The 11,920-nt window shown below is 45.6% G+C and overlaps 2 protein-coding genes across 3 annotated transcripts in view; one reads left to right on the forward strand and one right to left on the reverse strand.

The window, feature by feature from the left end:
• GATA2 (GATA binding protein 2) overlaps positions 1-11,920 on the forward strand; it is a gene marked incomplete at its 5' end in the record, with an annotated part of 197,344 nt that overhangs the window by 34,214 nt on the left and 151,210 nt on the right. The window lies entirely within an intron of this gene.
• LOC310700180 (fibroleukin-like) lies at positions 808-10,984 on the reverse strand. 2 transcript variants are annotated; one of them, XM_083489354.1, is made up of 4 exons: positions 10,106-10,984; positions 7,139-7,183; positions 5,181-5,302; positions 808-3,862 (listed from the first exon to the last, which is right to left on the reverse strand). In XM_083489354.1, the coding sequence occupies exons 1-4, from the start codon at positions 10,881-10,883 to the stop codon at positions 3,269-3,271; spliced, it is 1,539 nt and encodes a 512-aa protein (XP_083345480.1). In that variant the 5' UTR covers positions 10,884-10,984; the 3' UTR covers positions 808-3,268. The 2 variants fall into 2 exon arrangements, with proteins under 2 accessions (XP_083345480.1, XP_083345481.1); XM_083489355.1 differs by lacking the exon at positions 7,139-7,183 and having other exon boundaries at positions 10,106-10,983.

Below are 11,920 nucleotides of genomic sequence, written 5' to 3' on the forward strand. Positions count from 1 at the left end.
AATGAGCACCACATTATGTTTGATCGGCTATCTTTATCTCATGCTCCATCTTGTGTAAGAATTATGAACCTCTAAGCTGTTAAGAGCTTTTAGAATTATTACTGCGGTCAGTAACAAACTGACTTGCATTAATGCTGGTTGTAGCAATAGTTGGATCTTCCTATGAATGTGTGTGATTTTTAGGTGTTGTTTGACCTGGTCAAAACTCTGTAGAATATACTTCAAGATGTAATGCTGAATCACCTAATAATCAACCAGTGCAAAATAGCAGGGAACTAGCGGTTTCTGATGTAGGATTCTATCACTTGGAAGTTTTGTAGGCAGAACCATTTTTGTCAAACTATATGACTCCTTTTCCAGAGAGTTTAACACACATTCCCCTGCTCCTTCTTGCTTTTTAGATGGGGAGGAGAGTGCATTTCCCAGGTAAATTATTTCTGAGGTTCCCCTCCTTCATTGTGCCTTGAACAGCTTCAGTTTTTATTTCATTTTTTAATATAGCATGTAAGTTGCTGCGGGTGGACAAAAATTCCTAAGATTTCTCTTGCCACTGCACACAACATAGATAAAATCACAGGACAAAACTGGGGGATCTTCTTGTCATTGTAATGCATTGGTTCACAAAAGGTGTGTTATGAGAGGAATGAGCCTTGTGTGAAGAGCCAGTTCCCCCTTGAGGGAGTATCCATTGTTACACTATAAATAGCTTGTGATTTGGTTTGACCTAGTTTACGCACCAGATGGCGCCAAGCTCACTGGAAAGCAAGAAGTCAATATTATGTTAACTTCTTAACCTGAGAAGGTAACTTCCACCACTGATTTTTTAAAATACATGTAGGTAAACACATGATTATCTTGTAGCGTTGATTCCCCTCCCCACATATCTTCATACCATGCAATTAAGCAATCACTTTTAAGTGTCAGCCTCATTCATGTACACTGACTCTTCACACAATATCTACATTTGCCCTACAATGAGAATTACAGCAGTAGCCACTGAGTTAACATGATAATAGCTACAAGACTCTGCATAGTGAAGTTCTCTCGGGGTTAAAACTGTGGCTGGCAATGTGAAAGGGCTCACAAACAATCTGACTGCCAAATACCTAAACCAGGGGTGAGGATCCTGTGGCAGCACTCCCAAAAGTTGAATTCTAACTTCATGATTGGGGATTGTAGGAGTTGTAGTCCAGCAATATTTGTAGGACTGCAGGTTTCTCATCCCTGACCTAAAGCTTAACATTTAAAAGTGACTTCTGCCTTAAGAACCTTGTTTAGGGAGATACCCTTCTTGCCATCTCTGTGTGACCTTGTAAGTGAATGTGTCCATCATTTGAACTGCAAGGATAAATTGAAATATTTGTCCAGTTTATAGAGGATCTTAAGATCTTAAGTTTCCATTCATGTACCACTTCCATCGAATGACATTTATGAGATAAGGAGCTTGAAAGCAAGGCACTATTTAGCTTTTAAGGTAAGGAAAGGGTACCCTGGGCTGCATTATAAGATAGGCAACTCTTAAGTGCACAGCTGTCCATCTCTGCTTCCTTACCATTTGCTTTGCCATAAGGGTACCTTAGTTTTTGTAGCTTCTTTACTCTTTCGGTGCCTGAGGTACAGTGCTCTTGTAGTTCTGAATTATCACAGTGCTAATTAGTATGATGCTCTTGCCAGAATGAGGAAGATACGATGGCCTGATTTGACTCAAGGTAGTCTTGAAGTGTCAGCTCCCATCTGCCCTATATCATTCTGGCTCTGAAGTCTTTGTTGATTGACTATAATTACAGCATATTGGTTACTCATGAAACACCGGTTTTGTGCCAAGGAATTATCAAGCTTGAGCTTCAGGCATCCTAAACCATGAAAGTGCCCCCAAAGGGACAGGTGTAGTCATGGTATTTGAACCACCTGATGTCTCTAATTTGTTTAACTCCAGCCAATTCTATAGCTGTTGACATTTAATAGTGGGAGGAGTTAGAAGCCGGAGTCTTAAAAACCGAGGAAATAGAATGAAGCAAATCTGGTTCTCATGCTCTTGCAGGTAATCGAGGAAACTGCTCCTACTACTAGTTAACACCCCCCCCCGACTTTGTACCTCTCTGGATTTTAGGCTCGGGATTACTTACAAATGCAAATATTTTTAATAAAGGCACTTGGTGGGCTATCACTAACACTATTTCAGGCCTTTAGAAGCATGTCTAAAGCAGTGATTCCCAAATAGGCTTGGAGCACACTAGTGTGTGCCACCGAAGAACCACAATGTGTCTTGAAGACATTCTGTTGGAGGCAAACACTCCTGCATTTCTTTTAGAATGGGGAGACCTTGGACATCACTCATTCCCTAGCCTGCTCTATATATGGGTCAGGATACCACCCCAAAGGAGTAAGGATGCATTCCCTGTTGCTGCAGCCCAAACTACAGGTCAGGCATTTTTTTTTTGCACAAAGGTTATCTGAGTACTTGCTTGGCCTGGATCTGACAACCTTTGGCAGAAAATACAAGAGCAACTTTTAACTGCTTGCCAGTGCTCAGGAAAAGCATATTAATCTTCTGGAAGTCACTATATAATTCAGAATGCTGCTTCTTATTTCCTGCAATTTAGCGCATCCCCATTAACTTCTGGCTAAGTAGCCCTGGCTACATCTTTAGAAATAGAGCATCGGAAAGGTCCAGATAATTCAACAAGGCTTTCAGTCCTTTCTGTAGAAATCTGAATGAGGGGTTGAGCTGAAGTAGAATACTTTGGATACATTATTAAGACCTGTTCCCTTTATATGATTCCTTTCCAGATAACTTGCTCACGTGCCCACCGTAAGCCTAAAGAGCAAGCCATGAAACAGGGTGAGGCAAATGTGATGTGTGTCCAAGCTACAAAAGGAAGTTTGTAGCCACTTGCAAAACAAGTTCCCTTGCGGGTGTGTTCTGACCCAAACATGAATTTCACTGTGGAGTATGGAAGAATGGCAGATATAACAACACTGCCCACGATCATGAGATGGGAAAGGAAGGGCAGTGACTGAAGTTGAATGTAGAATCGGGCATTTGTGATTGTTACAAGAGCTGTGGGCAACTTGGTGACTCTGCTCCTATTTATCCTTTGTTTTCAGTGTATTAAGATTCTCCACCACAAAGTAGGACTTTGTCCTGTTTTGAACTTGTTTTTCCCAAGTCAAATCTCAGTAGCAGGTTATTTTCTTTTAACTTATCTCTGTAAAGTCTCCCTGCCGCAAGTCCACATGCACCAGGCATTCTGGTTGTAGGATCGTCTTAAAAGCCGACGGGCCTTGTTTTCATCTCTGCTTTCTTGAAGGAGTACTTCTGATTGGTCCTTTTGTCAACCAGAATGTACCATGTTCCCCAGTAGATGCCGCTGGTCACCCCTGTGTAGCGTCCGTGGTGGTACTTCCCATTGAGGTTGGCTGCCAGGCAGGAGTCGAACCACCAGCCGGCCCCATAGTACGCACCGCAGTTGCCCATGGGGTAGTTGTCGTTGTCGCTGTCCCAAGTTGTGAAGCACTTGTGATCGTGGTTGTAGTTGCGGCTGTAGCTCAGGGCGTTGCCTGCACTACCTTGATACTCCCGGGCTGTCAGGCGATACTTGTGGGCCTCGCTGGCCACTTTGAATTTGCGGTAAACAGCATGGCGCTTGACGCCATGCCAGTCCTCCAACTCTATGCGCACGACATGCTGGCCCAGGCGAGTTAAGCTGTGGAGGTGCTCATTGCCCAGCCAGTGCTCCCCTTGCAGGCTCCCAAATCCCTGCCTGTACTCCTGCCAAGTGCGGTTGAAATCCACAGAGCCATCCTGCCGGCGCTGGAACACGGTCCACCCGCCACCATCCGTGACCATGTCACAGTAAGCCTGGCAATACACAAGACGAAGGTTAATCGGCAGAAGCACTGCAGCGCCTGAAAAAGAGCCCTTGCTCCAGCCCACGGAATCGGGCTGTGACGTCATGCTCTCTTAGGAAATTTTCCACTCTGCAGGCAACATCAAGTGCTTAAGCAGGTTTAATGGTCTTTGGCTGCTCTAAGGAACTATTTTCACCAGTAGGGAACAGGGCTAAGGAGCTCCAGAAGTGAATTCTCATTACTCTCACTAAATAACCTTTGAAAACCATGGAGATATGATTAACGGTAAGTGGCAGAAACTCACCGCCTGCCTGTTCATGCGCCATTTTGGAAATTTTATTTTCAGCGGTTTAGATTTACGGTAATTATTTTTGATTCTGTGGTATCTGTTCTGTTCAGCATTAGTGCAGGAGTGTCCCATCTGGGCATGCATTTATTTTACTAATTACTCAACTGGATAGTAGCTGTTCCCGTTTTAAGAACCACACACTTAGCGTTATGTTTTCAGTGGCTGCACTTAATCTTTCTTGCCACGGGGAACATATCTAACCAGGTTTTTTTCTTGATAGGGGACTTTGCAAAGTCCAAGTCTAAAAGGAACTTGGGGACACACTTTGCTCATGGGGAGAGAGGCCATAAGTGCAATGTTAAAAAGGACAATTCTCACCTACTACAGTGGTACATTGGTTCTCGAATGTCTCCATTGACAAATGCCGAAAACCCGGAAGTAAATGCTTCCGTTTTCAAACGTGCCTCGGAAGTCAAACGGCTTCCGCTGTGTGTTTTTCAATTTTCTCAATTGAATTGAGGCTTCTGTATTGAGTTTTCAGTTCTTGAACATTTTTGAATGTGAACGGTCTTCTGGAATGGATTAAGTTTGAGAACCGAGGTACCACTGTACCGCCCTTTCAATATATTTTGATGGGCAGGTGTATGAAGGTTCTAATCTGCATCAATGATGGCAAGGGGGGATATTTACTCCAGATTCATTAATGCAAAGTAAAAGCTGTATGATCTTAATAAGGGAAGCAATCTACACTGAGTGAGTGGGACTTACTTCTGAGTAAGAATACACAGGATTGCATAGCAGATTATCATGTGCAATAGCAATGCAGAGGAGGATGAATGGAGAATGCCCACTTTAGGAGCAAACCAATGCAAATTTTATGTATGGATACAACTTTTACATGCAGTAACACATACCAGTGGAGCAAGGAGCTGAATGCATATTGCAATTGTGCTACCTTTGGCCAAATGGAGACCCAGTTGGCTGCATGCATATCTTATTTACTCCATTAGATAAGATACCTCAAACCTACCTACCTTACCTCAAAGTGTTGACGGAGGGGAATGGGTTGGATGGTGTATATCCCATTGTCTCGGATGCCCTGTTTATGGATCTCTGCACAATCCCGAGGATACATGTGCTCAGATTTTTCAGAGGGTTCCACTGAAAGTACATAGGAACATAGAAAGCTGCCTTAGACTGAATTGGACCATAGGTCCATCTGGAAGGCACAGAAAGATGTAATAAACCACAGGGCCAGGCAAAGGAAACAACAGGTCCTGGACATGTGACCTGTCTTGCAGGGGTCTTTCTGTGATATGGCACCTAGAAACGGTTACACATATGCTAAAAAGGGGACAAAGAGTATCCTGCAATATGAAGGCAGGAGCAAGACATACATCTATGAGAGTAGACTTAGATGTTTGGTTGGCGAGCAGGATTGCACCCCCAGAGCAATCTTGGGGCACTGCTGCCTGCTTCAACATGCTATTGGATATAGCAATCAAGGGAGGTCTCCCCAAAGAGTTAAGAAATTATCATGTGGTTCCGGCCCAATCATGTGTATTGGGCTTCACACACTCAGACTGCTTTCAAACATAATGTACAATACAGTGGTGCCCCGCAAGACGAATGCCTCGCAAGACGGAAAACTCGCTAGACGAAAGGGTTTTTCGGTTTTTGCGTTGCTTCGCTAGACAATTTCCCTATGGGCTTGCTTCGCAAGACGAAAACGTCTTGCGAGTTTGTTCGCTTTTTTCTTAAAGCTGCTTGAAGAGGCGCAGTTGCGACGGACCGTGCTTCGCAAGACGAAAAACATCGCAAGACGAAAAGACTCGCGGAACGAATTAATTTTGCCTTGCGAGGCACCACTGTAGGTGGGTTCTAGGCAGAGGTGGGGAGTTGCATTTGCACACCTGGAGATCCATGTGTGTAAGGCATCGTTTTCCTCCTGTGACTTGACCAATTTGAAGTGCGAAGCCATTTCCTGGCTTCCCCCAAAGCCCATATTTTCTCCTCCTTGTTTTGGCTTCATTTTAAATTGTAACCTTCTGCATTAAAGCACCATGTATATTGATGGTGTTATATAAAAAACACATCATCTTAAGGAATGAGAGACATTGTATATTTAATTAATTTTCAGCTGTTGTGGTCTAGCGTAATATAATTTGGGTTGCAAGTTGTTTATGTTTAGGCTGCCTCTGTTGCAAAGAATATATATATAATCTGTCTTTGTTGTTAAATATTTAAAATTAATTATTATATATTTTATTTGTTTGTAAGCCTCTCAGGGAATGTTTATTTAGTGGCTATATAAATACTAAAGGCACCGGAGGCAGTGAGGAATACAGTGGTGCCTCGCAAGATGAAAATAATTCGTTCCGCGAGTCTTTTCGTCTTGCGATGTTTTTTGTCTTGCGAAGCATGGTCCGTCGCAACTGCGCCTCTTCAAGCGGCTTTAAAAAAAAAGCGCAAGACGTTTTCGTCTTGCGAAGCAAGCCCATAGGGAAATTCGTCTAGCGAAGCAACGCAAAACCGAAAAACCCTTTCGTCTAGCGAGTTTTTCGTCTTGCGAGGCATTCGTCTTGCGGGGCACCACTGTATCTAAAGGCTATTTTGCCATATCCCAGCAGGGTGCAAGTGAGGGCACCCCTTGGTGTTTTTTCTTTAAAAAGGTCAGTCTATTTTTTTAAATTGTATTTCTCTCTCAATAAATGGGATCAATTTACACCAGCTCTTGGGCTGGAGTAAATTTATTCAAAGTTTTGGCAGTTTCTAGGGTACCAGGAAGGATTCAAATCTTTCGGACATAAGCCTTGCTGTCACACTCCTTTGGGGCACACACTGCTCTGACACACACCCTTTGTGGCCCTACTGATGATGGAGTCCCAACATCATCAGGGTCACAAGACTATGGACCATGATGGAGAGAGGGGACCTGGTCTCCCTCTCAGGTTTCATACGATGGTTGTCTAAGTTACATAATAGATTTATACTAACCTGTAAGTGCTGGTGTCTCCTCAATCTTGTGCTCTTTCCCTATATCTGGGAGATAATTTGGAGTCTGTGAGTGAGATTACTGCAAATCTCTTGAGAAAAGCCACTGCCCACTCTATTCTCAATAGTCTGTGACTGAGCTAGTTCAATGCAGTGTTATTATACAGATTTGCTAAGTGTTTGGATAACTCCCCCCCCCAGGCATTAAGGGGGCTTCTACACAAGGGGGTTCTACATCCCAAGTGGAACATTCAGATTCATTTTTCTCTGTGAGTGCCATTGGCGCATGGCCCCCTGCAACATATGCCATTCTTGTTTTTGTTTCTCTTGGGGTCTCCCATTATTTTGTGGGATGGATTCAAGCACATACCAGAACCTGAGGTTTGCACAGTTAAGGTTAACTAAAGGGCTCTGTCAGCCTTAGGGCAACAAATCTGCAAGAAAGAAAGAAAGAAAGAAAGAAAGGAAGGAAGGAAGGAAGGAAGGAAGGAAGGAAGGAAGGAAGGAAGGAAGGAAGGAAGGACCAGACTTCTAGCAGTTTGAAAAGTGGCAGGGAAGTGCATTGAAAAATATGGGACGAACAAATGCCTAACAGGAAACACCCCACAAACAAATCAAGATGAATGCAGGCCCAGTGCTCACAAATGTCATAGATAACTACCCCACAAACCATGCTCAATAAAGACCTGGATATAAGACAGGGATGGGGCTTTCTTGGACTCCAACTTCCATCAGTCCCAGCCACCTTGGCCAATGCCAAGACCAATAACACCTGGAGGCCTACAGTAGTTTAAAGTGGGAAACATTGGAAAACACGTTTGTGCATTTCACATCTGAGGACCCGACTGTAAGCCCTAGGCATCTAAGGCTGGGAAGTGGATATTTTCTGTCATCAGCAGCCTTCCCTAAGATTTCATCAGGTCTCCTCCCCTGCCACTAGATAGATCCAGGAGCCACAGAGTTTACTGTGTGCAGGCGACGAGATGCCCTGATTTCACAGCATCTGGTGCTACGCGCTAGCTCTGCCTTTTTGACTCTGCTTCTGGCAGCAGAATAACTTGGGCCGGCATTGTGCCGCCTGCTCCCATAACAGCGTCTTTGCATCGCTGTCCCTCTTGTTCTTCTCTTGCTCTGGTATAATCAGGGAGGATGTGGAGTGGGAGAGGGCACTATCTGAAGGAAATGATGAACAGTGGGGGGATTGTGTCCAACAGAAAGGATTGCATCATCGGTCAGCCTGATAGCCATAAATGTCAGCCGCAAACTCTTCAAACATATTGCTCATCAATACAGCATCCATCTGTCCGGAAATTCCTGGCGGGACACGGACTGTTGAGATGTCAGACATCAAAAGAGAAAATGAGTGGAACATCTCAAGCAGAAGAAGGGAGGGGGAAGGAAATAATGAAAAATGGTGGAGGAAAAAGCCAGGCAGAGGCGGAATGAGGACTCTGAGGTTTTGAAGGCTTTGCCTGTCCTCGTTGAACTGAAGTGGGAGACAAGACACATTCACAAGACCACTTGAGTTCATGGTGGCTTTGATTCAGCAGTGTGGAGCTGGTTAGGTGACTGCTTTGGTGCAAAGCAAGCACTGGAATTTTCTCCATGGTTTATTCTGGCCAGGATGTAGGTTCATGACAATGCCAAGCTCAGCTCACTTGGTATGTGTGCTAAGTTGGCCTTGTGAGACTTCAGCATGGGCTTAAATAGGAATATGGCCAAGGGTGGAACAAAGGAGCCACAGGAAAACACCCTGGAAGCAAAATAAATTAAAACAATTCTTTTAGAAGATAGTTAAAAAGACTCTTCTTAAAAACCTAAAAGAATCAAGTCTTCAAAAAAGTTATATGATCTAAGAAAGTCTTTAAAAGAATCCTTCCAAAAGAATTTAAAACTTATAATGTAGCACCTTAGAGACCAACTGAGTAGTTTTAGGTATAAGCTTTTGTGTGTGTGCATGGTTTTTAAGAAGAGCCTTTTTAACTATCTTTTTAAAGAATTGTTTTAATTTATTTTGACTATGGCAGACCAACATGGCTACCTACTTGAACCCTGGAAGCAAATCAAGATGAATGAATAATAAATGTTCATTGTCATAATAACCACCTCATAAACAGAATGAGCATTCAGAATGATTGCTCAGTAAAGACCCGACATGGTCCAGCCACATCGTAAGATTTGCGCAAGGAATGCTGTCTCATTTTGCCTACCTCATCTCCAGGTGCAGCATGACCAAAGCAAGGCAAGAGGGCTGCCTTGACGGGGACTGGCCTCCTTCCCTCCCTGCTCAGCACTCCAAGCTCTGTGTAGGGGGCTGTATCCCAGCAGACTGCTGTGAACTATTTACAAGGCTTTATTTAGAACTTCATAGAATTGTAGAGTTGGAAGGGACCACGAGGGTCATCTGGCCCAACCCCCTGAAATGCAGGAATCTTTTCTCCAATGGTGGGGCTCGAACCCACAACCCTGAGATGAAGAGTCTCATGCTCTACTGACTGAGCTATCCCGCCTTTCTCCAAAAAAAAAAAAATAGCAAAAATGCAATACAACATCACACACTAAAAACTTCCCTGAACAGGGCTGCCTTCAGATGTCTTAAAAATCACACAGCTGTTTATATGTTTGACATCTGCTGGGAGGGTGTTCCACAGGGAGGGCACCACTACCGAAAAGGCCCTCTGCCTGGTTCCCTGTAACCTCACCTCTCACAATGAGGGAACTACCAGAAGGGCCTCAGAGCTGGATCTCAGGGTCAGGGTGGGACGATGGGCATACATAGGATTCCCAGGAGATCTCCCCTCCAGACACTTGCCAGACAGATCTGCTTAGCTTCAGCAAGGCTGCTGTACCATGAGCCTTCAGATCATACCCCACCCCAACCTGGACTTTGTTGTTTGTGAAGAGAGAGAAGAGTCTCTCTCTTCGCAGTCAGGCAGAATGGGAAGTGGCTAACCCCCCCGCTGTACTCACCAAGAATGGATGCCTTCAGGACTGATTCGCTGCAAGGCAGCTTGCAGCCAGAGAGGATCCCCAGCAGCAGGGCCACCAAGGAGCTGAGCTGCTCCTCTAAGCGGTGCAGATTAAGCCGGCTCTCCTCCTGCAACTTCTGTAGGCCCGATGCCATGGAAACCACTCTGGTTTCCACCAAGCTGAGTCGGTCCATCAGGGTCCTGGTCCTGGAAGAGCTTTGTTTGTTGAGCTCTCCAGTGTGCTTCAGGATCTGCTTGAACTCCATCTGCTGCTCGCCAGCAGGGACATCCTGCACCTCCTCAGGTACTGCCGGCTCCTCAGGCCCCAGGACATGGAGCCTGCAGCTCCCCAACCCATCACAGCCGCCTTCCGGAGAAGGGAGAGGCATGGCCACCAGGGACCCTGCGCATGCTGGGTTGTCATCTCTTTGGCTGCACTCAGGGCTGTCCGAGTTCAGGCTTCCTGACTCTCGCAGAACCATAAAGAGGAAGCCCAGGCAACAAAAGCACTTGCCGAAGCGGGGGAAGAGTTTCATTTCTCTCCTTAATGCCTCGCGAGGGGGTGGGAAAGGCACATGCGACATGCAAGAAGGCACAGGCTGGAAGCTACTGCAACAGAGCTGCTTCTGTCTCCGCAGGCGAGCTGCCTCTCTAGGCCAGGAAGGCCACTCCCAGGCTGGGTCGGGGCAAACTGCCTCGCCGAAGAAAAAGTGTGGAGATTGGGGAGCTGCGAGGGAAAGGAGGAGGGAAAGGAGAGCAGCACACAGATAAAGGAGCATTTGAGACTGTCCAGCAGATTAGCATGTCATGGGCAATTAAAGCTAGGCCCCTTGTGGGAGGCAGCGATTAGCGTCTGGCTTGAGTGAGCTTTGCTCTCCAGCAAGAGGGCTTTGACTTGAAAGGCCTGTAATTTGCCTTGACATTAAAGGCACGAGGAAATCGCCCAAATGCTAGCGAGGGAGCTGAGGGAAAGGAGCGGTAATCTCTCGCAGTGCTTGCTGGCCTTTGGCACAGCGTGGCCACCCACCCACCACCCATTAAGCAAGGCATGTGCTCACAGGCCTCTTCACGCTCCAAGGCCAGAAGGCGTCATGTGCACAGCCCTCCCATGCCAGACTTGACAGGCTCACTTCATCACTCCCCAGCTTTCCACAGTTGCACCGACCAACTCTCCCTCCTTTGGGAGCAGCCTGGACCTCAGATCTCTAAGGCCTCAGATCTTTAGAGCGCTTTGATACCACTTTAAACAGTCATGGCTTTTCTCCAAAGAACTTTGGGTGCTGTGGTTTGTTAAAGTGTAAAGGCCCTCACTCGGTCTCCACCCTCATCGTTCAGCCCCGTCACTGAGGTCCAGCTCCTAGGGCCTTCTGGCAGTTTCCTCATTGTGAGAAGCAAAGTTGCAGGGAAGCAGGCAGAGGGCCTTCTCGGTAGTGGCACCCTCTCTGTGGAACACCCTTCAGATGTCAAGGAGATAAACAATCATACGAATTTTTGCAGACATCTGAAGGCAGCCCTTTTCTGGGAAGCTTTCATTGTTTGGTGTTTTGTTGTGTTCCTTTATACTTTGTTGGATAAACCCAGTCAGATGTGTGGGGTACAAAAAATAAAAACTATCATCATCCTCACCATTGTGCAGGGGTTCTGGGAAGCGGTTCTGAGCAACCCATCTCCAAAGAAAGTAAGCTACTGCTTTCTGATACCCTCTCATACAATTATCAGTGATATAGTCCACTCTTGGAAGTTACAAAGCAAGACATCTTGGTTGATGTCTCTTATCTCCTCCCCTTAAGTGGACGACTATGAATCTGAGGACACT

This window comes from Podarcis liolepis, assembly GCF_965112155.1.
Source record: "Podarcis liolepis genome assembly, chromosome: 2".
NCBI lineage: Eukaryota > Metazoa > Chordata > Lepidosauria > Squamata > Lacertidae > Podarcis > Podarcis liolepis.